The sequence below is a fragment of the Sporobolomyces salmoneus genome, assembly GCF_050403485.1.
Source record: "Sporobolomyces salmoneus JCM6883 DNA, S_salmoneus_JCM6883_v1_ctg20, whole genome shotgun sequence".
Lineage (NCBI taxonomy): Eukaryota > Fungi > Basidiomycota > Microbotryomycetes > Sporidiobolales > Sporidiobolaceae > Sporobolomyces > Sporobolomyces salmoneus.
In genome coordinates this window covers 232086-257395 of record NW_027481143.1, presented here as the reverse complement: position 1 = coordinate 257395, position 25310 = coordinate 232086, and the positions used below count along the sequence as shown (strand labels likewise).

At 51.6% G+C, this 25310-nt stretch overlaps 9 protein-coding genes across 9 annotated transcripts; 6 read left to right on the top strand and 3 right to left on the bottom strand.

Annotated features, from left to right (window-relative positions):
• Positions 1-40: 40 nt before the first annotated feature.
• Positions 41-2725, bottom strand: JCM6883_006503 (uncharacterized protein; the record flags this gene model as incomplete). The annotated part of the gene is made up of 3 exons (XM_076631882.1): positions 41-1821; positions 1885-2433; positions 2503-2725. The coding sequence occupies 3 exons, from the start codon at positions 2723-2725 to the stop codon at positions 41-43; spliced, it is 2553 nt and encodes an 850-aa protein (XP_076488218.1).
• A 98-nt stretch (positions 2726-2823) lies between these two features.
• KGD2 (dihydrolipoyl transsuccinylase) lies at positions 2824-4598 on the top strand (the record flags this gene model as incomplete). The annotated part of the gene is made up of 7 exons (XM_076631881.1): positions 2824-2960; positions 3017-3060; positions 3156-3640; positions 3712-4104; positions 4167-4219; positions 4283-4432; positions 4499-4598. The coding sequence occupies 7 exons, from the start codon at positions 2824-2826 to the stop codon at positions 4596-4598; spliced, it is 1362 nt and encodes a 453-aa protein (XP_076488217.1).
• Positions 4599-5186: 588 nt separating this feature from the next.
• JCM6883_006501 (uncharacterized protein) lies at positions 5187-6479 on the top strand (the record flags this gene model as incomplete). The annotated part of the gene is made up of 1 exon (XM_076631880.1): positions 5187-6479. The coding sequence occupies one exon, from the start codon at positions 5187-5189 to the stop codon at positions 6477-6479; it is 1293 nt and encodes a 430-aa protein (XP_076488216.1).
• An 878-nt stretch (positions 6480-7357) lies between these two features.
• On the top strand, positions 7358-8644 carry JCM6883_006500 (F-box protein; the record flags this gene model as incomplete). The annotated part of the gene is made up of 1 exon (XM_076631879.1): positions 7358-8644. One exon carries the CDS (start codon positions 7358-7360, stop codon positions 8642-8644), a length of 1287 nt encoding a protein of 428 aa, XP_076488215.1.
• A 1439-nt stretch (positions 8645-10083) lies between these two features.
• JCM6883_006499 (uncharacterized protein) lies at positions 10084-13600 on the top strand (the record flags this gene model as incomplete). Its single annotated transcript, XM_076631878.1, has 11 exons — positions 10084-10259; positions 10348-10434; positions 10668-10957; positions 11025-11046; positions 11114-11201; positions 11259-11532; positions 11601-11775; positions 11835-12016; positions 12081-12257; positions 12322-12688; positions 12754-13600. The coding sequence occupies 11 exons, from the start codon at positions 10084-10086 to the stop codon at positions 13598-13600; spliced, it is 2685 nt and encodes an 894-aa protein (XP_076488214.1).
• Positions 13601-14116: 516 nt separating this feature from the next.
• On the bottom strand, positions 14117-14530 carry JCM6883_006498 (uncharacterized protein; the record flags this gene model as incomplete). Its single annotated transcript, XM_076631877.1, has 1 exon — positions 14117-14530. One exon carries the CDS (start codon positions 14528-14530, stop codon positions 14117-14119), a length of 414 nt encoding a protein of 137 aa, XP_076488213.1.
• Positions 14531-19035: 4505 nt separating this feature from the next.
• Positions 19036-21204, bottom strand: CDC55 (protein phosphatase 2A regulatory subunit CDC55; the record flags this gene model as incomplete). The annotated part of the gene is made up of 9 exons (XM_076631876.1): positions 19036-19140; positions 19208-19233; positions 19296-19549; positions 19616-19877; positions 19946-20110; positions 20175-20579; positions 20648-20884; positions 20990-21026; positions 21136-21204. The coding sequence occupies 9 exons, from the start codon at positions 21202-21204 to the stop codon at positions 19036-19038; spliced, it is 1560 nt and encodes a 519-aa protein (XP_076488212.1).
• A 290-nt stretch (positions 21205-21494) lies between these two features.
• JCM6883_006496 (uncharacterized protein) lies at positions 21495-24227 on the top strand (the record flags this gene model as incomplete). The annotated part of the gene is made up of 10 exons (XM_076631875.1): positions 21495-21497; positions 21573-21807; positions 21873-21891; positions 21956-22637; positions 22699-22986; positions 23054-23377; positions 23444-23581; positions 23647-23745; positions 23815-24111; positions 24192-24227. 10 exons carry the CDS (start codon positions 21495-21497, stop codon positions 24225-24227), a joined length of 2121 nt encoding a protein of 706 aa, XP_076488211.1.
• A 210-nt stretch (positions 24228-24437) lies between these two features.
• On the top strand, positions 24438-25065 carry JCM6883_006495 (uncharacterized protein; the record flags this gene model as incomplete). The annotated part of the gene is made up of 2 exons (XM_076631874.1): positions 24438-24502; positions 24759-25065. 2 exons carry the CDS (start codon positions 24438-24440, stop codon positions 25063-25065), a joined length of 372 nt encoding a protein of 123 aa, XP_076488210.1.
• Positions 25066-25310: the final 245 nt, after the last annotated feature.

The following is a 25310-nucleotide window of genomic DNA, read 5'->3' as shown; positions in this document are numbered from 1 at the left end:
TAATTATCTCAACTTGACTCCATATCATACAACTTTTCGATCAATCATCATCTTCGTTCTCCCCCTCTTCCTCTTCTTCGATCGCTTTTTGTCCCCTTCTCGTCGTCCTCCTCGTCGAACTCGCAGCAGCGTTTGTCGTACTACTGCTGCTCAATCGTGAGCTCCTCCTGACCGGCGTCGATTTCGACACCTCCGACATTTCGGGAGGTTGAAGCGAAGAAGCTCTCGAAGATTTGCGTCGCGGAGTAGGTTGCGGACGCCCGGAGCTTTCTTCCTCCTCCTCTCCCTCGGGAGCGACCGAAGTCGAACGAGATCTGGTACTCCTTCGAGCCGCAGCGGTGGTTGATCGTCGGCTAGTCGATTGCGTCCGTTCCCTCATCTCAGGTTGACTCGATCCAGCTCGACTTCCCCTTCTCGTTCTCGACGACGTCGAAGTTGATTCGGGTTGATCCTCCTCCATTCCGGGGAAAGCGCCAGGAGGTAATTTAACCGTCTTGTCTTGATCCGGTTTCTCCCTTTCCTGCTCCTTCTCTGCTCCTCCTTTCGAAGATGATGTCGCCTCTTTCCCCTTTCCTTCCGGCTCACTCGAGACTGCCCTTCGCTTCATATCACCGCGATCTTGTTGCGATTGCTTCGAATCTCGCGCTCCTCCTCTCGTTCGTTTCGGCGTCTTGGTCGTAGGTCCTTCTTCGTTCGAGGGAGTAGGAGGTTTCTTCGATGAAGTCGAGGCGGCGAGAAGCGTCTTTTGGATCGCCGGATCAAGAGCGATACGTCGGAAGAAATCGTCCTCCTTTCTCGCAGGAGTCGATGTCGACGCCGAGGGAGCAGGTAAAGGAGGCTGAACCTGATTCTGAGGCGAAGGTACGAGCATGACTTGATCTTCTTCCTCTTCCTCCTCCTCCTCTTGACGCGATTCGGTATCCATCTCGATCTCCTGCATCGCTGGCGATTGGAATTGTTGAGATTGTTGTCGAATCGATCCGAATCCAGCCAACGTAGGTTTCACCGGTGTCGCATTCATCTCCTCATTGCCCCCTACAACCGACTCAGTATACTGAGATCCAGCCCCGACCGCACTCCTTCCACTCAACGAAGGCAGAACCCCCGATCTGACCGGAGTTCCTCCAAATCTCATCGACGAAGCGGCTGGACTCGCAGGAGTAGGCATTCCTAATCGAGTATTCCCTCCTTGGCCCTGTTGTTCCCGAAGAGCTTTCAGGACTCCTTGACCGGCTCCTCCATCTTTCCTGACGAATGGACTTGCCGAGAGGGGGAGATCACTCGATTTCGGCGTGGGAGCGGCGGGAGGTGGGAGTTTTGATTGACGAGCGGCGGCAAGGGTGCGGACAGGAGTAGAAGGAGTAGGGGCGGAGACGGAAGCGGGAGGAACCCAGGCGGGTTGAGTGATGGAAGAGGAAGTGGTTGCGGGGGGTTGAGCTGGAGTTTGCGAAGTTGTGGAAGCAGGAGCTGAAGCGGAGGTAGAAGACGAGGAAGACAATGAAGCGATCTCTATCGATAAAGTGGTCTTTTGCGAAATCGTGAGAGTCGCTTCGAGAGCTTTGAGGAGTCTTTCTCGTTCTTCCGAAGGCTCGAGTTTCCCGTTCGTTCGAAGTTTGTGGTAGAAGACAAGAGCTTGGAGGGGCTTCGAAGCCGAGATGAGGAGGGAGAGGAACCAATCGGCGGCGAGGGAGTGAGCGGTCGAAGGAAGGGAAGAAGGAGGCGAGACGCAGAAACCGGTGAGGAGTGAAAGTTCGGCGACGGTGAAGGGGTACGAGAGAAGAGACTGGAGATGTTGAGCAGTCAACAGTCGAGTGTGATTGTCTAGCATCCGAGAGTCTTCAGTGACGCAGTTCAGCGCGCGATGTTAAACGACATGAAACTGACCACCGAAACAGGCTGCCAGCATGGCCTTCATAAGTCTCTCGATCTCCTTCTCCTCACCCCATGTTCTCGCCAGCTCCCAAGCTTCTCCTACTCCCCGCTTTCGTTTCGGATCGCACAAAGCCCTGAGAATTAACTCTGCTTCTTCGACCTCGAATTTCCCTTCTTGTTTCCTGAACTCCAACCCGATCAACCTCCAGTAAGCGAGAACGAGTTTGTGTCGATTGCCGGGTTTCGATCCAGGAGCATTTGCGAGGAGTCTGATCGTTTTCGACACGAAATCTGGTTGACGAATTCTCGGATCGCTCAAAAGTCGAATCGCGAGATCGTATTCTTCCGTGTCGAGGGAATGAAAAGCTCTGATCGAGAGGGAGAACTCGGGAGGGAGTAGTCGAGATTGAGCGAATTCAGCGGCGGTCGAAGGGGAGCAGGAGAGAGCGAGATAATAGAGAATTGCGGAGATATTGATTGAAGAGAGTTTAGTCGAGGAGAGGACTTGGAGGATGATCGATTGAAGATCGTTCGGAGATTTGGGAGGATATACGGCTGGTCCTACAGGACGTGAAGGAGGGAAAGTTGAGCGACAAAACCAAACACGAAAGGAGAAGGAGAAACACTGACCGTTCAACCCAGCGAGGGAGACCAATTCATCAAAGAAGAGCCTGCCATCTGGTGCTTTACTTCTGTGTTCGTGGATCTGCTCTATGAGAGCTGGTCGAGAGTAGACGAAGTTTGAACTCTTTGAGAGACTCGGAAAGTACCGAGAGAACGACTGCAACTGGTCTTGAGCTGGAGGGGGCGTATTGTGATCGACCATCACGAACGATGAATCGGTCGAATCCATCCTAAGTGGTCGAGATGCGATGAGGTCAAAAGCAACTCGCATCGAATTCGAAGTGATTCGTTTCCTCTCCTCATCAACCCACTTCCAACTTCTACAAGATGCTTGCTACACGTACGGCACCCCGAGTCATCTCTCGATCGGCTCGCACTCTCTCGACTGCCGCTCGTCCTCTCGCGCGTACTTCCCTCCCTCTCTCCAAAACCGGAACTTACCGGGCCTTCCCTGTCGCTTCCCTGTCAGTCTGTACCTCTTAGATACCCTCACAGAGCTCACTAACATCTTGCTCGACAGTCCCACCTTGTCTCGGTCTTTCCACGCTTCTCCTCGTTCTCTCGGTACGTCAATTTCCGTTTCACTCTCTCTCCCGTCCTGAGCCGAGCATTTGTATCTCTTCCCGCGGCTTGCTCACTCCTCTCGCTATCCTTTCTAGATGAAATCGTCAAGGTTCCTTCAATGGCCGAATCCATCACGGAGGGTACTCTAAAACAATGGCTCAAGCAAAAAGGAGATTTCGTTGAAGCCGATGAGGAAATCGCGACGATTGAAACCGACAAGATTGACGTAGCGGTCAACGCCCCTAAATCTGGAACGATCACGGAGTTGTTGGCGAACGAGGAAGACACAGTCGCGGTTGGACAAGATTTGTTCAAATTGGAAGCTGGAGATGCTGCCGCGGGAGGAGCCGCGAAGAAGGAGGAGGATTCGGCACCCAAGGAAGAGAAGAATGAGGAGCAACCCAAGGAGCAACAACCCAAGAAGGAGGAACCTAAGAAGGAAGAGGCCGAAGTCGCACCTAAATCCGAATACCGCAAACCTGACTCTGCTCAAAAGGCCCCTAAAGCCCCTGAACCCTCGAAGAAGGAATCTGGATCGTCGGCTCCTAAACCTCAACAAGGTGCTCGCACTGAAACCCGAGTGAGTAGTTTCGCGTTCTGTCTTTCCACCTTTTTCGGTCTACTGACTGTGTCTCGAATTCGCTCGTGCAGGTCAAGATGTCTCGTATGCGTGCCCGTATCGCGGAACGATTGAAGGAAGCTCAAAACACCGCCGCCTCCCTAACGACCTTCAACGAAATCGACATGTCGTCGCTCATGTCGTTCCGCTCGAAATACAAGGACCAAGTCCTCAAAGACTACAACGTCAAACTCGGATTCATGTCTGCGTTCGCAAAGGCTTCTTCGATCGCTCTCAAAGAAATTCCGGGTGCGAACGCTTCGATCGAGGGAGAAGGGAACTCGGCAGAGATTGTCTACCGGGATTACGTCGATCTTTCCGTTGCCGTCGCTACGCCGAAGGGATTGGTTACACCCGTGTTGAGGAACGCAGAGGGAATGAACTTTGTCGAGATTGAAGAGGCGATCGCTGGTCTTGGAAAGAAGGTGAGCAATCTTTCGTACTCATTCGGTCTCTTTTTCGTTGCTGACGGTTCCTTGCTCTACAGGCTCGGGATAACAAGCTCACCCTTGAAGACATGTCTGGAGGAACTTTCACGATGTGAGTTCTCTCTTCTATCTGAGCGAAAGAAAGCGGAAACTGACTCGACATCGTGAAATCTAGCTCGAACGGAGGTGTATTCGGATCTCTATATGGTACCCCCATCATCAACACTCCTCAAGCAGCGGTTTTGGGAATGCACGCGATCAAGGACAAGCCCGTTGTCGTCGATGGTAAAATCGTTATCCGACCTATCATGGTCGTCGCTCTCACGTAAGTCATTCTCTTCCACATTTAGCTCCGAGGACACTTTAACTGACGAGGGATCTTGGTAAATAGCTACGATCACCGATTACTCGATGGACGTGAAGCCGTAACATTCCTCGTCCGAGTCAAACAATTGATCGAGGATCCTCGCTTGTTCGCCTTGTACAACTAAGATTCACACTCCTAGTCTCTCTCATGATATCCCATCCTTCTCCCCGTCGTCTCCCTCCCCCCTTCTTTCGCTTCTCTCGTATATTCTCTATTTTTCTTTCTCTTTTGGTCTTTCCTCTGACTCTGCAAGTACGTAAGCATATTTCTCACTACACGGTCTGGTGAGTGGTCCATGATATTGAGCCGATCCGAAGCCGATCCATCTGCGATTCCACGCTCGTGCTCTTGAGGGGACGAACGCGAGAACCGTGCGCGAACGTCTCAAGGTACGCTGGGCACGCACGATTCGCTTCTTACATCGCTTCACTCCACGTCGACCTCAGGGTATCAGGGTTGGAGCAAGCTACCAAGGCGGTCAGTGAAGGTAAGGGGACTGTCTCTAAGCGGCGTCTCGGGACAATCGACTGACTCTGTCGTCTTTGTGAGTAGATCTCCTCGACCCGCGACACTTCTTCTGCTTCCAGCATCGAAAAGCTCAATAGCAGGTCTGTCACAATCCGTTTGAAGTCTGAGAGAGCGAAGCTGACTGATTCTCCCCCTCTGTCTTTCAGACACTCACCAATCTCCCTGTGCATCGACCTCGTTCACGATGAGCTTCACTCTCCTCCCTTACGACGATCAAGAGCAGATTCTTCTCGCATCGGATGAAACCACCCTCGCCGCCCTCTGTCTCGTCTCGAAATCGACTCTTGAACTCGCGAAGCCTTTCCTTTACCGCTCTGTGGAGATTCACGTCGGATACTGGGACATGTCAAGAGATCTGACACTAGAGTTTCTGTCACTTGCGGGAGAAGTAGCAAAGGTTGTTGAAGGGGATCGATCCGACAAAGAGAAGGAGGAGGCGCACAACTTGATAGTCATGGCGCGCAGAATCAGACTTCATGAAACGCTCAAGCTCAACTCGGACATCAGCGCCCTCGTCCAACAGGTGACCCTCTTCTTCGACGGCGCAGACGCTGAAAATCGCGAGGTCGCCCGCCACCTTTGGTCGACGTTCCCGAATCTTCGCCAACTCTCCATCTCAGGCAGAAACTGGAGTGGCCTCGACAGATGCTTGATCGAAACCTGTCCTCATGACCTCACTTCAATCGACCTTCATGACGTTCTCGTACCGAAAAACCACATCCTCGACCTCCTGAAACACCTCCCTCTCCTCGAGTACCTCCGGCTTCCAAGTCAGATTATCCACTCCTCCCTTCCAACTGAAGCGCCGGTCCTCGAGAAACTTCGATCCATCAAACTCGGCTACGCCTTGGACGACGCAAACTTCTTCGCCCTCCTCACAAAGTTCACTCCATCCCTCTCTTCCCTCGAACTCGATTTCCTTTCGGTTCAAGCTCTTATCACCTCTCATCTCTCGACTCTTCGCTACCTGTCAATCTGTGGAGAGCTCCACCCTCCATCCGCCAACGAGGATCCTCTCAGCCCGGAATGTCTCGCCAAGGTCTTCGCTGGCTGTACCTCACTCGAGAAGCTTGAGATGGCCAACCGTGCCAGCCTTGGGTTCAATATGTCTTCGCTAGCAATTATCCCAGAATTCGAAAAAATACAAATCCTGCACAAACTTCCGCCTTCGCTCACAGTTCTTTCCCTTCCATCCATGAGCTTCAGTTCTTCCTACCTCCTTGACTTTGTCACCTCGAGCTCAGCCTCTCTACGTTGTCTCAACATCTCTCGCTTCATCGAGGGCGGCAAATCCGAATCAATCTTTGGAACGACGCTTTTCAACACGGCCGCGGAGGACAAAATGGAAACGATGTGCTCTGAGCGAGGTATTGGTCTCAGTTGGGTCGGTGGGAGGAACAAGGACAATCGTGCGCGTAAAGAAGGGTTGTCAGTGAATATGCTCCGGGATATCGCGAAAGCTTTGGGAAATATGTGAACGAAAAGCAGATTTCTGGCTTCGTGCGGTACGGGGGAGGGGAGACGGGGAGGGAAGTGGGGAATGGCACTTGAGACTGGAACATATTGTTTTGCGGTATCGACGTGATCGGGAGTTTCTAGATTGAAAGTTTGGTTTCGAGAAGCAGTTTCGCCGGAGAAGTTGTATCGCAGAGAGATCGGCGAGCTCTTTACAGAGTATGCGTCGTACATGACTGCTTAGCGAACTGTGTTCGAGCAGCATCGGAGAAGGCGGAATGATTCACGAAAGTTTTGGGGACTCGAGCTCATTCTGCGAAACGACCATTCGACGTTGCTGGTTCACCTGTGTAGCTGACTCCTCTCTCCTGTTCCCGCCTACGCTATCTCATCCTCCTACTCGTCGGCCGTATCAGAGCTTTGGCGTCTCTCGTGAAGCATTCTTCAATTTTCCTCGAAATTTTTTCTGTTTAAGCTGCTCCTCTCTACCAGTGATTCAGTGTGACGATGAGATGACTAGTGCGATGCTGTACTTCGCGGATCAGAGGGAGAGCCATGCCGAAACCCACGGCACATCTCTTTCTCTCTCAAACTTTCGCTTCACTCGCGCTTCTCGACAACGAGCCGTAGCTCACTCAACTATCGAGCGAGGTCTATAGTCCTCCAGCAAGGTAAGAGATTCTCTACAACGATGCCTCATCTCAAGTTGACTGACCTCGTTCTTCATCTTCGAAGCAGACTCGCCGACCTTCAACTCTCCCAAAACCGCTTCTACGTGCATATATCCGTCCGTACGATCAGTAGCTGGTATGAGCTCCCGACAAGCAGAGCTGACTGATCCTCGTCTCTTCAACCTGCCAGGATCTTCCGTTTCTCCCATTCGGATCGCATTCGTTCAAAATGAACTTCTCGCAACTCCCTTACGACATCCACGAGCAGATTCTCGACAAATTGGACCGAGACACTCTGTTGCCGCTTTGTCTCGTATCGAAATCGACTCTCGAACTCGCGAGGCCTTTTCTCTACCGCTCTGTGGAGATCTACGTCGATTTCTGGGATGTCTCGCAGGAGGAATTGGCGGAGCATGTAGCAGCTTTGAGGGAAATCCCGACGATTGAGGAAGATGAGCTCCTCGAGGAGGAAGAGGACGAGGTGGATTTCGAGCGGGAGTGGAAAGCCGTCGCGCGTGGGATCAATCTCCACGAAACGCTCAAGCTCAACTCGGGAACGAGCGCTCTCGTCCAGCAAATCACGCTCATCTTCGATTACTCAGGCTTCCGAGATCCCGAGCTCGCTCTCCGTCTCTGGTCGACTTTCCCGAATGTTCACAAAATTTCCATCTCAGGCAAAGGTTGGAGTGACTTCCACGGCGAGTGCATGCATCTTACCTGTCCACGTACCATCACGTCGCTCGACCTCGAGCACATCCCCGTTGCGAAGAACCAGATACTCGAACTCCTCAAAGAACTCCCCCTCCTCGAATACCTCAAGCTTCCTCGCAATATTATTCACTCCTCTCTTCCGAACCAAGCACCACACCTCCAAAACCTCCAATGCATCACATGGCGCTTTGTAAATCCACGGTCTTTCGACGACTCCTTCCGCGACACGAACTTCTTCGCCCTCCTCACGAAATACACTCCGTCCCTTTCCTCCCTCAACCTCGACTTCAGATCGGTTCAAGCCATCGTCCCCTCACACCTCTCAACTCTTCGTTACATGTCGATCTTCGGAGTAAGTGATTTCTCGGAGTTCAACAACGAGAAGTCAAGTCGTGAATCCGAGATTCTCGCCTCACTCCTCCTCGAGATTTTCGTTGGCTGTACGTCTCTCGCCCAGCTCAAAATCACCGATTTTTCACTGGCTGCGATCTTTCCGTCGGAATCGCCTTCGACTGCTAAAGAACTCGAACATCTGAAAGCCCCCCACAAACTTGCGCCTTCGCTCGAAGTTCTCTCGCTCTCGGGCATGAAGTTCAGTCCTTCGTACCTCTTCGAATTCGTCAGCTCAAGGTCGACTTCCCTTCGTCGTCTCCACCTCTCCCGCTTCGAAGGCCGCAAGCCAGAAGGCCGTCCCTTTTTCGAGTCACCGCCTTACGAAACGACAGCTGAAGACGAAATGGAAACGATCTGCGCCGCGCAAGGCATCGAACTCACTTGGGTTCAAGGGAGGAGGAAGGAAGAGTGAAAAAGGGTTGTCTACGAAGACGCTTTTCCCGGAAATTGCGAACACTTTTGAAAGAGTTGTGAACGAGATGACAAGAAGAAGGAAACAAGGAAAGAAGAGAGAAGGAACGCTTGAAATCGTATCTTTGATGTTTTGCAGTGTTTCTCGTTGTTGAATTTGTTCTTGTTGAGAGTCGTTTCCAAAAGAGAGCTGGTCACGCTCACTGTATAACAAGCGTCTTGAAGACTCGTGGGATCAACGCGAGTGGTTCAGTCAAGCTCGGAGCGAATGAGACAGCAGCATAAAAAAATCATCCGAAGAGAGGAGTTTTGTATCCAAAGAGTTTCTAGTAAAGGATTGGTCGTGTTCCCGGGTCATTACAAGTAAAAGGCGTGTGATGAATTCCTGTGCTGAGAGCACAACCCTTTACAGATGAGAGAGAAATAATGAGGTTGCGCCGCAGACCAATAAATACTAGAAAACAAGGCTGACCGCACTGACCGTGCAAAAACCGTTGAAATGACCCAGCAAGATTGACCTCTTTGCGGGGTCAGTCCAGAAGATTGAAGGTGGGCTCTTGTGACTGAGCTTGAGACGAGGCCTTTGAGATGAAGGTTCACCAGATGAAGACGCAAGAAGCGAATCTCGACTCGGGCTCGATTGTTCAACAGCTCCTTGGTGATCTGGTTTCCGGCTGCATGTCCACGTGAACGACAAATAGACGTCGTGAGTACGCAAGGAAAGATGTGCGACGAGCTGAAGGGGGCATTGACCCGGAGAAAGAATTACAAAAATCTCCTTTCGAGCGGTTTCGCAGCGGGATCATCTGTAACGACGCTCTTAGCTGGGTGAAATATCATCAAGGTACTCTTAAGGTATAGAGGGTAGTTGCGAAACCTGAACAGAGTTGTGTCACTCTATAGAGCCTCGGAAACTCCGGAACCCTGCGATTCGAGCTCAAGCTGAGACGGATATTTTGACCAGCTATGTCTGGCTCTCGCGGACCCGAAGCGGGCCTGCACACGCTGAGTGTGCTCAAGTTGCGGCAGTGGAAAGTTGGAAGCTCGCGAGCGAGACTACCCGAGTCAAAACTGGGAGAAGTGCCAAGAGGGTATTTTTTTCGCATTCTCGTAGACCTGTTGATCAAAGACGGCAAGCTAATCGTAAGCTAGTACTTAAAGTCCAGTAAGCTGAACACGCCCGCGGAACCAGTTTGAGCGAAAATCGAGGGATCTGAATCTGATCAGATAAAAAATCGAATCTTCCCCCCCTCCCTTTCCTTCCCTTTCCGTTCCCCTCTTGCCTTACCCACGTCCGGTTACCCCCCGCAAACAACCGCAGTCAGTACAGTCAACCACACACGCATCCCGACATCTCACGCACCTCTGCTAAGCGCGGCTTGCTCTAGCTCGTTCGACTGCCGGGTTCTCTCGCCTTTTCGTCCTCACGCTCAACCCGCAATGCCACCTCGAGCCAGTCGTACGGCTGCCTCTAGTACCTCGCCGACATCGAATGAAGCACCAGTCGCTTCCACCTCGGCTCTCGATCCTTCAGTAAACAATGCCGACTCGAGCAAGCCCGGAACGACAGATGGAGCGGAAGGTGGTGTAGGAAAGAAACGCAAGAAGCTACCTGCGTAAGTGCATCTCCACTCACTTCTGGTTGAGGTTGAAAGGTCTAACCCTCTGTTCGACGTTAATTTCGTTCACTTCCTCGTTCGTTAGTTGCGATGCATGCAAGTTGCGTCGTGTTCTATGCAAGCCACAGCCGATAGGAATCTCCTGCCCGCGCTGCAAAGACAAGGGCATCGTGTAAGTCTTCGCTCCTTCTCGATTCTCTAAAATGCAGGAATAGGTCGCCGGTCGAGCTCTGCTGCGGAGTACCGGGTTCGACAGTGACCTGGTAGCAGAGTCGTACTTGTACTCTCTCGACACAGCTATAGCCGAACGCTTGAGGGTGTCGTCACAATCGTTCATTCAGCAACTTTCGCAAAGAAAGAAATCGAGCTCGTTTCGCTGACTCGATTCCGATCGATGTTTGACAGCTGCACCACGACTCCTACGATTCGCAAGAAAGCCGCTGGACGTAGTGGGAAACGAATCGAAGAAGCGAGAGCGATGTTTGGAACGGCAGATCCGAATGCTCCCGATTTGATGGGAGCTTCGAATACTCCGTGGATTCAACCGAGGCTTCAACAGGCGCAAGGGACGACGGGAGTCTCTATTGACACTCTCGCTACCGGTGTACGAGGCCCAAGCCCGAGCGAGGAGGACACGAGTGCTCAACTCGCTTTCGACGCTCTCAACGGAGCTCTCGTCGCCCACCTCCTCGAACGTGAGTCACCCCCATATCTTCAGAGCTACTTCGCGTCGATGCTGATAAAGGAGTGCTGTTTATCTAGTCTATCAAGCTCTTCCTCAGAGGCAAGCACTCCTTCTCTCGCTCCTTCCCTGGGACTTCCGGGACTTACGCTTCGAAGCCTTTCCACAGTTGGCTGCCGATCGGGGTACGAGGAAAGATGTCTCTCTTGTTCGAGTCTGCAGGTCGCCGCCTCGAAGCTCTCGCTCCTCAAGCTGAAGTGAGCTTGCTTTCTTACCCTTCTCACCATTGCGTTACTAACCTCTCTCCCCTGTAGGTTCTCGCATACGCGATGATCGCTCTCACTTCTCGGCTCTCGTCTCACTCGGCACTCTTCGGTCCCGGAACCAGCAACATTCCAGCTTTCGAATCGCTTACTCCATCCGCTTTCGCTCAACACCGAGACCTCCGAGAATTCGGTAGACGACGAGACGAGAACTGCGAAAAGCTACGAAGGAGAGCGGTGAAACTAGCATGGGAGAGGGGAACGCTCGTACAAACGTCTGAAGAATCGATGGCGAGTTGCTATCTGCTAGAAATGCTCGAAGGTCGTAAGTTTTTGCTTCCACCCCTCAAATCCCACTTCCTACAGAAGCTCATAGTATGACTGTCCGCGTAGGCAACGACCCGAAGGCTGGCAAGCCGTATGGTAGCGCTTTCGTTTCGCATCTAAGGAGTCTTCTCGATTCGGACGACCCTGCAGCTCCAAAAGTCATGAACATGAGTCTCGGCTGGAGTGCTTTGATGATGCGAGAGGCCATATTCGCAGCTAGCGCAGGTCGAACTTCTCACTTGTGCGTCACCCGTCCTCTCCTATGCTTCACTCCATGCGCTGACACGGTCTTTCTTTCAGCACGGCGACCGACGACCGATTACTCTGCGGGGATCCTCCAGCTTCGATCGAAGCTTCCCTCCTGGAAACCGTCGACGACGTTGACCTCCGCGATACCGTCACTTTGTTCTTCCGTCCATTTCGACCTTACACCTATCACTGCGCATCTCTAGCTCGTGCTCTTTCTGACAACGTCACTGGTAGTAAGCTGATCCTTCAGTGTCGATTTCGTGCCCTTCGCTGACCCCCTTCATTGTGGACTCTCAGCCTTCGCTCGCAAACAACCTCTCGACGAGTTGTTCGTGACAAAATACATGACTCACCTCGACCATCTCCTCCACCTTTTCGCCGTACTCGAATCGAGGATCGCGATGGTGCTCTCACCGGCTGCGACTTCAGCTCACGCTCTTCCTGCACCTTTCGAAGCCGAACGTCAATTCATTAGTGAGTCTTTCTTCCTCACTCGGCTCGGGAGCTATTCGCTGATCAGAGATCGTTCGGATTCAAGTGCGAGCTTGCCTCTACACCCTCTCTCTCGCTTGGTGCGGCTTGTCACTTCCTCTCTACATCGATCTCAAACGACGAGTCAGAGCGCTTGAACAACCTTCACTCGATCAGCCGGCACTCCATTCGCTTCCCTCTCATCAGAGAACTCTCTCTCGACTCCGACTTCTACTCGAGCAAGTTCGATCGACGACCCTCAAGGCTGCTCGAATGGTCGCTCAAACCGTCAGAGAAGCTCCGAGTTTGGCGTTCCTCACTCATCTGCAAAGCGAGAACCTCGACAAGTGGTGTGAACTGTTGATCGAGACGAGGGTCGTCGAAGATGGTGGACAAGGGCTCACGCGAGAGGAGCGTAGAAACGATTTGACTGAGTGGGTCTCGCTTAGTGCTCTCTCGTAGTCTGATCTCCTGACCTGACTCGACTTTCTCCCTACAGTATTCGAGATGGACTCCTCACGATGGGGTGGTCGTGGGCGGACGAACCTACCGCCCTTCTCCTCAACGAGATCGAACGAGCACTCGAAGCCGATCGAGCGCGATACGGAATGCAACACCTTCGAAACAACATCATGGAGCAAGACGAGAAGATGCGAGAAATTCTTCAAGGTTCTCCCCCCGTCCTCGACGGTCTACCGAATCCTCCCCCTCGTTATGGTCGAAACCACTCGCAATCGTCGCAAGGTGGAGTCTCGCCTGCCTCGTCCGATGGCTTCGATTACTCGACTCTCCTTCGTCACTCGAACTCTTCCGCTCCTTCTCCCGCTTCCCTCGCCATGCCAGATCTCTCTTCCCTCACTTCTCTTTTCGCTCCCGCCTCTTCAGCCCCTTCTCCTTTCTCCTCTGCGACACACGGACCGATCCCTCCTCATACTTCGATGCCTCACCATTCGTCGGCTCCTCCAGCTTCAACTTCACTTCCACTTCCGAGTCTCTCTCCCACCTCGCAGCCTCTTCCTCCTCATCAACATCAACCTCATGCTCAACAAGCTCCTCTCGGTCCCCCTCCCGATCTCTCAACGATCATCTCGGCCTACTTGAACGGTACTCTCAGTCTTCCCCCCGAGCTCGACGTAACCTCTCTCACCTCTAGTTTCTTGATGGGGACGCTCGACGTAAACGCTTTATGGCAAACTCACGGAGCGAACGTCACGATTGGAGGTCAACCGATTGCTACACCGGGAGGAGGAGCGATGAACGCGCCCACTCCCGGAGAAACTCTCGATTTCGATGCTTTGTTGCACGATGATTTGTATCGAGGAGGACAACAGGCGAGGGCAATGTGAATGTGATCTATCGGTGTATACCCTTTCTAGTTATTCTAGCAGTAAAAACATGTATTGAAACAAACCCTGGGGAACATTTTACTTTTGAACTTTTCTCGTCTCGTGAGCAGCGTTTTTCGTCGATCTTGTCCCACTGATGCTCGAGTCGAAATGCTCGTGTGCTCGTTCTGCGATCATCTGAGACTGACAAGAGCGGCCATCGGGGAGAAGAAGAGTTGTCTTCGCAAACCCGCTGTCCACGAACCAGATCTGTCCGAAAGCGTGAAGGGCGTCCGAGCGGGACTCGTGTTCCGCAAGCGATCATTTCTCAAGACCTCCCTCGAAGGGGCGCTGGTGCGAGTCACTGCGTTGTCCTATAGTCAACAACCGCTTGCGATACGAAAATGACGATTCAGAATAACTGGTTCGAGGAAGTAAAGATCTACAAGTTCTAGCGGAAGGGGAACCCCTTCCTCCTCCCACTCTACAGACTCCCTTCCCTCTATCCATCGCGCTTGTTCTCCGTTCTCCACACCGCTAGAGAGGACCACTTGCCAGAAGAGTTGTGATGGTGAGAGCGAGCTCCGGGTTCATCTTGAGGACAACTTCGTCGCGGTAGCGTTCGACCTCCGACTGGGTCCATATAAGGAAAGGTCGCAGGTATTTGAGGGTAGAGGGTCCGGCGTAATAGCGAGCGAGAATCGAGAAATGTATGAGGATTTTGTGCATGAAGACGTCGAACCAAGTGTTTGATTCGGCTGCCTCCAGATCCTCATCGGTGATGCCACCCCGTTCGAGCATGGCGCCAAGGGGATCCCTTGCCGTCTCCCTCACTGTCCAATCCCAGACTTGTCCTCCATCGGAAAAACGAGACTCGACCAACTTTCGCTTGATTCGGAAGATGTCCCGACGGAAAACCGCTGCGAGAATAGATCGACTCCGTGTAGACATCGTCGTTCCTTCAGGGAAGCCCTCAAGGATGTGGGTCAAGACAAGCTGCAGCACGAAAGAAGTCAGCGAATCAAGTCCGTGCGAGTCTGCGGTTCCGACGATCGCGCGGTCTTACCTCGAGTGGCGCTTTAGAGGCGCTTCCTACTCCCTCTACGAAGCCCAGACCATCCAGACCTGCCGAATTCGTCGGAGAACGCAGTTGTTCTTGTCGCAAGCGTAGTAAGATTTCTCTGGCTTCAGCGGATTCCGGATCGGATATTAGTGGCCACTAGAGAGGGGACGCTTTGACTCCACAGAAATGTTTGTGAACGTGCCAGATCTATCGAGATTATGAGAGTCAGCCAATCAAAGCTGAAAGGGACAACTCTGCCCGTCGAAGGTTTCGACCAAAGGAAGCTACACTCACGAGACGCTGATGCTCCGTTGAACAGAAATACATACATTCTGTACCATTTGCGCCGCAATCCGAGCATCTAGTCCAACATCTCTTTCCACAAACTACGCAGTCTCCTGACAAATCGGAGTCGGTCGATTCGTTGGCGGACATTGTCGAGCTTGGTTGATGGGTACAGCGCTCTCCGGAGAGTGGTGCGAAGTCGAAAGTCGGATAGCGGGAAAACGAGAGAGAGAAAAGGCGTCCGAGCGGCGAGCAGGCTCCTCCTTTCCTCGCTCCGGACTCCGCGGCAACTCCGCGACGATGACAAGGACGAAGACGAAGACGAGTAAGGTGTTTGGGAGAAAGCTGATCGAGAGAATCGGTGGATGCGAATCGAGCAGCCGGTAGACGGGCGGAATTCTAGGACATCGTGAAGGCTCACTCTTCCAAGCTCTACTCCTCACGACCGAAGGCGTTCTCGTCAGATGGCATCGAAGGAGAGTGGTGTCTTGTCAATGTGTGGAGGAAGAATGAAGGTAAAATTGAGCAGTTGTTCAAACGAGCGACGTACCGTCAAACACGAACGAACGAAATGTGGATGATCACGTTTAGCGAACTTTCCGCCCGACTTTCTTCTCGCTCCAGCTCTCTTTGACTCGACAAATACTGGGTTCCTGCTTTTACTTGATCGCCAGGAGATAGATTAGTCCTCGAAAATTATTTTGAGGTTAAGGGCGAGCTCGGGGTCAATCCCATGGACGACTCGATCGCAGTAGCGTGCGATCTCTCCCGTCGTATACTCGATCAGAGACTCATAGCGAGAGGGTTCGGAGACGTCCTCCGCCAAGCGACTGAGGATTGCGGCCTGAATGGGAATCTTGTGCAATAGGACGTGGAACCAACTCTGCGAGTTGTCGACGAACTTGATGAGGTCCAAGACAAGACGAGCGAGAGTGCAAAACCAATTGGATCGTTGGTCGCTCCTTTACGCGTCGAATCGATCGAGGCTTGTTGTGAAGTCGAATCTCGATGCTCCGCTAGCTTGACCTTGACCTGGAACATATCGCGACGAAAGGTCGCCACGAACAAGGATCGAGTCTGTTTCGTCATCGGCCAACTCGGATTCGAGTTCTGGAGGATCTGAGGCACGACCTTCTGCAAAGCGAAAACGAAGAAAGTTGGTAAATCGTTTTATCTGAGCTCAAATCCCGCAGATTCGGACGTGACCTACCTCTAACTCTCCACTGCTCCGTAACATGTTGATGAACCCTAAATCCTTCGAGGCTTCAGAACTTGCTGGCGATCCGCTCGCAGATTGTTCTCGACGCAAATCTCTCAAGACCTCCCTCGCTTCCTCGAATTCCGAGTCTGACAAGAGCGGCCAATAGACAGGAGAAGAATTGACTCCACAGAATCGCTTGTGAACGAACCAGACCTGTGGAGATGAGCGGATAGTGAAGTCGAAGTCGAGAACGAAAGAAAGTTCTCGCCCATGAGAGAGACAAGAGACCGGCGAGACGTAGAACTGACGAGTTTCTGATGCTCCGTTGAACAGAAGTACACCCACTCAGTACCATGCGCTCCACAAGCCGAGCATCTCGTCCAACATCTCTTTCCGCAAACAACGCAATCTCCTGACGTATCGGGCGGTTGACTAGAGGATATAGACTTGTGATCGATTGTGACTCGGAGTACGGGCAAACGAGTGTGATGAGAGCGAGAGAGAGCCCAGAGGAGATGAAGAGTTCGACAAGCTCCAAACTGATGAAGCGAGCTTTGAGGGCGTCCAAGCGACGCTCGTGGTTGAGAGCGAAAACCCTTGAACTCTATGCGAGTGGAAAGACCGGAAAGATGAACGAGGTGGAAGAGCCTGACGAGTTGTCAGATCAAAGACTCTTCGTTCGTCTGACAGGCTGAGTCGCTCTCAGCTCTACTGTGCGTAACTCGTACCGTGAGAGCGAACTGACATCAAGTGGTGCGTCGCCCTCGGAAGGCTCCGACAATGCTGAGGAAAAAAGACGAAGCACATCTCATATTTTCAAGTTCTAGCGTAATGAACCCTCGACCTCCTCCCGCTCGCTCCCACCTCTCTTCTACCTTGACGGACACTCTTCCTCGCCAGTGACTCCATCGTACTAGTAAGGCTTAGTAGGTAGTAGAAAGGGACTTCTTGAGGCGTCGAGCGAGCTCAGGATTCTCGGTGCTTACTACGTTGTCGCAGTAGCGTGCGATTTCGTCCCTGGTGTATTGAAGGAGAGGGCGGAGCTCATTGTACTTCGAACCTTCTTCCATAAACGAGCGAGCGAGAACCGCGTAATGAATGAGAACTCTATGGAGCAAAACGTCGAGCCAAACCTGCGAGGAGTCGAAAGACAAAACCTGATCCGTGATGCATTTATCGCGAAGGAGGACCAGGCCGATCGGATCCTGTGTGGTTATTCTGGCTGTCCACTCATCAAGTTGTCGCGAACTCCTTATCTGAGACGTGACAAGTCTGTCCTTGATTTGAAAAAGTTCTCGACGACAAGCCGCTGCAAGAACAGATCGACCATGTGCCGACATCGTTATAGCCGGTTCCGAGCTTTCGAGGATGTGAGGTAGGACGTTCTGTAACGGCGAGACAATGAAAAAATTGGCGAAAAGTTAGCTTTCAAATTCGTGCGAGTCTGAGTTCACGGTGATTGAATCGCGCGGCCTCACCTCGAGGTCTTCTCTCGTACCACTTCCTTCTATCTCGATGTAACCCAAACCCTCCAGTTCCTCCGCTGTTGTTGACGACCGAGATTGTTCGCGTCGGAGATTTCGTAAAGTTTCTCTGGCTTCCTCGGCTTCCGAATCGGATAGAAGGGGCCACCGGAGCGGAGAGGAGTTGATGCCACAGAACCGTTTGTGAACGAACCAGATCTGTCGAGTCTAAGGTAGTGAGGAAGTCGCACGAGAGAAAGCAAGGGAACGCTTAAACACTCGAGAGGGGGAAGTTGAACTCACGAGTTTCTGATGATCCGTAGAGCAAAAGTACATCCACTCAATACCGTTCGCGCCGCAAGCTGAGCATCTCGTCCAACATTTCTTCCCACAAACAACGCATTCGAGTTCTTTCTGAGGATGTGATGGAGTCGGACCAGACGCCGGACTAGAGGCCATAGCCTCGCAATCGCTGGTGACTCGCGGCGGAGGCGGTCGGATGTGCTGAAAGCGAGAGAAGAAGCAGAAGAGATGAAGAAGTTGAACGAGCCGAGAGGCGAAAGAGGTGGTTGAGCGACGTGAGGGGTAAGCGAGTGGATGGGTCTGGCGATTGTCTGATGGTTAGGCGTGAGACCAGGGCAGTTGGTTGAGGTTGAGAGAGAGAACTTAAAGTTGTCCTGCGAGTTTCGCCAAATTCTACTGGCGTTTTCTGACGAGTCCTTGAAGTAGCTAACTAGCCCGATGCCATATGCTTGCCAAAAGTTGGGGTGGGTGTGATTATTAGCGGTTTCGCAAAGAAGCAGCGAGCGAGCGAAGAGAGTGAGCACGAGCACTTTTCGCTGTTGTCTGACGACCTCGTGCTTCCCGCGTCAAGAACCACAATGACGTCAGTCTGTCAAGGCAGCAGCGAGAAGAGTCAGGTGAAGCGAGAAGTGGAGGTGGTGCACTGAATGATTTGGGATTGTCAGGGGAGAATCAGGATTGGTTTCTACTTTCGAGGAATCGTGAGGAGAGGAAAAGGGGCTCGTAGGGGTGAGAGAGAGAGATGTATGTAGCGCAGAATAATGTATAGGGCGAGAAATGGAAGTGCGGTGCGAAGAAATCAAAGGGCGAAAGAGAGAAAAGAGGTTAGTTAGAGGAGGAATGGAACGTTACATACAGAAGCTGAAGAGGACAAAGCAGTAGAGGATGAGAGTGGATGAGTGTTAGAGAGATTGTGAGAGGAAAGGTCAAGAGGCAAAGGATCTTTTTACAGGTCGAAAACAAAAGAAAGAAAACGATTACGGTAGTCGAGAATTGATTCAGAAAGAGAGAGTACTGCTTTATCACGTTCCAGATAGGAGGGGAGGATGTAAATCACGAAAAGAGACGACGATGATCGAAGAGAGAGGGAAGGAGTGTCCATCACGAACAAAAAGAAGGGGGAGCGTCTAGCTTTCTTTGTTTACGGTCCTCCTCCTCCTGCTACTGTAGGAATACTCGATGATGAACCTCCTGAAGAACCTGCTTGAGAATAGAGGAATAGGTTGTTTGTTGCCGCGATCGCAATCTACAACGGAAACCTGCGGGGTCAGTTTCCGAATTCTCCGTAGATGGAACTGAGAGAGAGGACCCACCGTGTTCTCCCGAGGATGCCATGAAGCTACGCCATTCAAATCCGTTAGTACGATCTTACGAAAGAACTGACTGGAGGAACTAGCGTACCATGTAGAATCTTTTTATTGAAATCGATATTCTCGGTATCAATAATCGGTTTCCCATTCGCACCTCCCGCTGCACCCTTCTTCCCTCCATTCGCTCCTCCAGTTGCTCCAGTTCCCGTCGCGCCTTTCCCACCTTTGTTCGCACCGATCTTCTTTGCCTTGAACGCGGATTTGTCGGCTTGGAGGACGATGTCTTGTTCGGCTTTTTGATCGTAGATGTGGAAGTAATTGTTATAACTTCCTGACAAGACGTTGCTACTCGTCACATTATCCCATCAGTACTTGCGCTGACTCAGAGAGAGGGGTGTCGAGGTGACTTACTTTCCATCCCCAGAGAAGGTACATTCGAATTTATCGAAAATACAATCATTCTCGTACAAATCGCACAACTTTGACCTCAAATGATCGTGAACGTTGATCGTTTGTAGAGGTTTCGATTCCATCTTGATGTCCCAAATCTTGAGCGTCAAGTAATCTCGAGAGAGGATGTATCGACCATCTCGCGAGAATTTCACGTCCGATACCGAGGAGATGATTTCCGAGAAGAAGGATTTGTTTGATGGGTCTTCTTCTTCCTCGAAGACTGATCGTAAACGAGTTCAAGGTCAGTGAAAGGGAGAAAGAGGAGGGAGAAGAGGGAGATAGGTTTACGTTTCGCATGTTTATCACAAAGCGCTTGTTCCCTCATATCCGCTAGTTTGACAGTTCCCTTCGAACTCGAATAACAGAACAAGTTGCAAGAGACTGGATGGAATTCGGCTGCCGTGATGACTTCTGTCAATTCTTCCATGTTGACCGGTTTGATATCGAGAATGTCTATCCATTCACTCCCTCATCAGCATCCTTACTTCTTACACATAGAAAGGTAGAGTGAGCTTACTGAAAGATTGATCCGAAATGTTTAAATTCCATAGATTGATTCTCAAATCGTCGGCACTCATGTACGTCTCGCCATCCGAGTTGATCGAAATCGAATTGATATGGTACGCATGAGCGTTTGCGTAAACTTTTCTCGGTACGGCAGCGACGATCGTATCGTGATAAGTCATTCGGGGTAATCTCAGGTAAGGAATCGGTTGTCCCGTTGTTGGATCGGTCGAATTGAGAGAGGAGGAAGAGCCGGAAGGTCCGGAGAAGGGAGAAGAAGGAAGACCGGGGATCGATTGAGTGTGGGAAAGAGGAGGGGGAGAGGGAGGGGGAGCACCAGTAGCGGCGGCGGAACCGTTGTTTTCTGCGACGACTTTGAGAGATTTTTCAAACACTTTCCATAATTTGATCGTCTTGTCTGCAATTCGATCATTGTCAGCTCTCTCCTGGTTTACGTTTCAGTAAGACGAGCTAGAGAGAACTGACCGTTGGTAGAGAGGAGGAAATGAGCCGCATTCTGACGTTTACACCATCTGATCTTGTTGATCTTCTCCTCAATCTCAAGTGATTTCAGGTAATCGAATTCAGGTTCGTGCGATTGAAACTCGGTGTAGAACTTGTATTCGCAACCTTTCTTCGTTTCGTTGCGTTCGAACAAGACGACTCGACCTCCTTTGTCTCCCGTTGCGAGGTAATCTCCCGTGTGATCGAACTCAACCGTAGCTACAAAGCAAGACGAAGCAGTCGGTCAGTCAGTCAGTCCATGAGCCGAGAGAGGGGAGAGAGAGGACAGGGAAGGGAAGAGTGGGGCGATTCCTCGAAACTCACAAATGATGTCGGCTTCCGTGATATCTTCAACTTCACCCTACTCAGCAGTAACAGGATGATTTGAATCCGAGTCAGTCTCAATCGAGCGAGGGAGAGAGAGGGAGGTTGACGTCTGTCGCTGATGAGAGAGCGAATTAGACAGTTACCTTGTCACCGAAACATTGAGCGAATCTCCAACCTGCATCATCGGCAGAGGTTACAGCAGGAGTAGCCATCTATCTGTCCTCCTCTTGTCGTCGGAGGGTGAGTTGGAGACTGATGGGGAAAAGGGAGTTTGACGATGAGCGATTTCTTGATGTTGCCTCTGCTGTAAGGCTAGTAGTCGGATTGTGCTGGTTCTTGGGTGTGCTGTTAGCTGGTAGTCGAGTCGCACAGGTGGTAGAATGTGAGAGAGCGTGAGAAGATCTGTCCCGCCAGCCAAATCATCGAATCGACCTTTCGATTCGCGACCAACCACTTTTCGATTCTACCACGTGCTCATTGAGCTCTTAGACGCTCCACGGTCATGGTAACTTTCACCCGTTCTCATTTCTCGCTCTCCCTTGAAGCTAATTCCTGCTGTTCTCTCTCTCTCTCTATATAGTCTGCATCTCCAGCACCACCCTTACACGGTTGGACGAAACACACCTCACCCGATGGTCGTCCTTTCTGGTCGAAGAACGGTCAATCCGTGTGGGAGAAACCTTCAGAGTTGAAAACTCCGGCCGAAAAGGAAATGGAACAAACTCATTGGAAAGAGTATGAGACGGGAGGGAGGAAGTACTGGGTACATGACCAGACGAAAGAGACGACTTGGAACCCGCCGAAAGAGATTGCAGGTAGGTCCCAACGGGAGAGTCTACGAGATAATTTCTGTGAAAACTGACAATTTCGTTGCGTTCAGACATTATCGCGCGTTACAGGTAACTACCTACTCTCTTTTCACACTCAGAGTATCTCAAGCTGACACTACCTCGCTGCTCGCAGTAACCCGCCGACCGGTCCTGCTGCAATGAACGGTTCTCCTTCTCTGCCTCGAGGTCCTTCTTTCGTCTCTTCCTCGACCGCAACCCCTCACCCCTCAGCTGGCTCCCCACTCGCCATCGGTGTCGGTTCTGCTTCCCCTATGACTCCCCAAAGTGGCGCACTCGTCGCTGCCGGTTCTTCTCTCCCTCCTCGACCTCCCGGACTCCCCGCGATTCCTCTCGCCGCCTCTCTCTCCGCCGCCTCTTCAATCCCCGTCGTGTTCGATACTCCTCAAGAAGCAGAACGCGCCTTCAAAGGCATGTTATCCGAATTGAACGTTGACTCGACCTGGAATTGGGAAAAAGTCATGAAAGAAGCGATCACTCACCCTTACTACAAATCGCTCAAAACTCTCGCCGAACGTAAATCCGCATTCGAGGATTATTTGCGGGAGATTAGGGAGGAGGAGAAAGTTGAGAGGGAGAAGAGTTTGGCGAAGTGGAGGAAGGATTGGAATAAAGCGTTGGAGAAATTGAATGGAGGGATTATGTACGAGGAAGGAGTCAAGAGTTGGTGGAGTTTCGAGAGGGCGAAGGGAGTTATGTTGGAGAAAGTTCCGGAGGTTTGGAATGGACCGAGAAACGATGAGGAGAGGAAGATTCTGTTTACCGATTTCGTAAACAACCTCAAACAGAAAGAAGAGGTGAGGCGACCTCACTCTACATACTCGCTGTTCAGACTGACAGCTCGTCGGGCGTTGATAGACTCGCAAACGTGAACTTCGCGGGAAGAACATGGACAAGCTCACGAAAATCCTTTCCTCACTCCAACTCGACCTCGCCGGTTCCCTGCGCTGGCAAGAAATCCGAGCTACTCTCTTCCGTACTCCCGAATGGCACCGAGATCCCGAATTGCAGAGGATGGAACCGATCGATATGTTGACCGTTGTCGAGGATGAAGTGAGGAAAGCCGAGAAGGAATTGGCGGAACAGAGACAGAGGGTCGCGGAGGAGAAGAGGAGGAGAGCTCGGAAAGCGAGGGAGGACTACAGTGTCAGTTCACTCCTCGCTGACCTATTCTTTTGAGCTTGAACTGAACTCGTTTCACATTCGTTTGTAGGCGCTTCTTTCGGAACTCGTCGCAGCTGATCAAATCGCCTCCGGCACAACCTGGCAATCGATCTATCCACTTCTTTCTTCCGACCCACGCTATCTCAACCTCCTCGGTACTCCCGGCTCTTCTCCCCTCGACCTCTTCTGGGACGTCGTCGACGAACTCGACGTGCGTGCCGAACAGGACGAACAAGAAGTCGAGTTCGTCGCGAAGGAGAAAGGAATCCGAGTCGACAAGGAGAGCAAAGAGGAAGAGTTTGTGGAGGCGCTGAAAGGGGATGAGAGGATGGAGAAAATGGATCTCAAAGCGATCAAGTCGACTTTCGATAAGGTCAGTCTGGCTGAAGTCTCTCGAAGCTGACGTAAGACTGGAGCTGACGACTCTTTGTTGGGATAGCTTCAATATCGAGCGATCCGAGCAGCGAAAGAAGAACGTCGTAGAGCCGAAAAGAAACTTCGAATCTTGGTCGACGATCTCCGCTACGCTTACAAGAAGCTCGACCCTCCCGTCGACCTCGAATCAACGTACGAAGAGGTAAGGTTGCGAATTTCTCTATCTATCTATATGCCGAGACTGATGAAGCAGTTCGCAACGTTCAGGTTTTACCTCGAATCGAAAACACGCCTGAATTCCAAGCTCTCGAATCGAACGAATCCGCACGTAGAACCGCTTTCGACAAGTTCATCAAACGCCAAAAAGTAGGCGACTCTGTCATTTTCTCTCGTCACCTTCAGCGAAGAACTGACTTGATGTCATTCACGTCGTAGGAAAAACGAGCTGACCGAGAAGCAGAAGAAGCCGAACGAGCCGAACGGGACCGAATTCGAGCTGAACGTCGAGCGAAAGAACGTGAACATGATATGGAGTATGAAATGGAGCGGGAACGAGATCGGGAACGAAGATTGGGTTCTTCCTCGAAGCGGAGGGATTCGAACGCGAGTACCGGGGATCTGCCTTACGGGGATGGGGAGAGGAAGAGGAGGACTAGCGTCACGGACGATAACGATGATGCAGATGTCGACAAGAGGGAAAGGAAAGTACCGAAGTTGGCGAGGAAGGAAAAGGTATGATTTCATTCTCTGTTGTCTCTCCTTTTGACCGACTTAGCGGGACACTAACCTTTTGAGCACTTTGAGATCTGCAGGGAGAAGATGGAGAAGTCGAGGAAGGGGAAATCTGATAGCCCACTGAATGACTTCATTTCGTGCACTTTTTGTCTCTCTTCTTTGTTCCTGCCTCTCGACTCTCGAGCTTTATCGACGAATTGCAATTCATTTCGAGTCGTTCGAGCATTGTCTGTGTGTACGTAAGCGTGACTAGAAGAGAATGCCAATTCACAACACACGTGAGCGAAAGATTACGACCTCGAGAGACGGGTTTGCAAAATGAAATGACCCGCAACTTGCGAGCTCTCGTTACGATTCAAGCAGAATTGGGTTACGAATTAGCTCATAGGTAAGCGAGCGAGAAGGGGAGAAGGAGGAGGATCATCATTATTTTTGAACTTCGAGAGGAAAATTCTTCCGCAATGACGCAGCGGAATCTCTCTCTCCCTGCAGCGTCTCTTCCTCTTCCTCCTCCCACTTTCCGACTCCCGCATCACAATAGCTAGTAAACGTCGTCGAGACTTTCACTATGTAGGTATCTCCGTTCACTCAGCCCGAGAACAAATCGCTGACCTCGTTGAACTTTTTCCGAACTTCTATGACAGGTCTTCTTCCGTTACTCAACCCATTCCCCCTTCGATGCACGAATCCTCTTCCTCTTCCGACGAAGCCTCCCCGAACCTCTCTTCCTCGCCGCTTCAAACGATGGACGGAATCTCTGCCGCTCTCCCTTCTTCGCAACCGAATGGTTTCTCTCGCGACTCTTACGACTCGAGCGTCGGTGGGGGCGAGGCGGATCTCCCTGTAGAGAACGATGAAGAGGTCTACGAGGGACAGGAGGACGAGAACGTTGCGTTGAAGAAGTACAAAGGTTCGTCGTCATTGACGATCTTTTTCTTCTTATATCGCTAGTCGTTTCGCTTCCTTCAAGAACGACCTCGAACGCAAGACTCGTGCCGAAGGAGCAGCGATGCCACCTTCTGGGCTTCCTCAACGTCGCAAAAATTAAACTCTGGCGCTCTCGCTTCGACCCTCCTCACTCGACAACTACTTACTGTACATATCACCTTACCGACACTCTCTCTCACCCGCAGTTTTTCGCTTCACTTCCCTCCGTCGACCTCGTCGCTCTCTCGCCCCGACTTGGTTCGATTTTG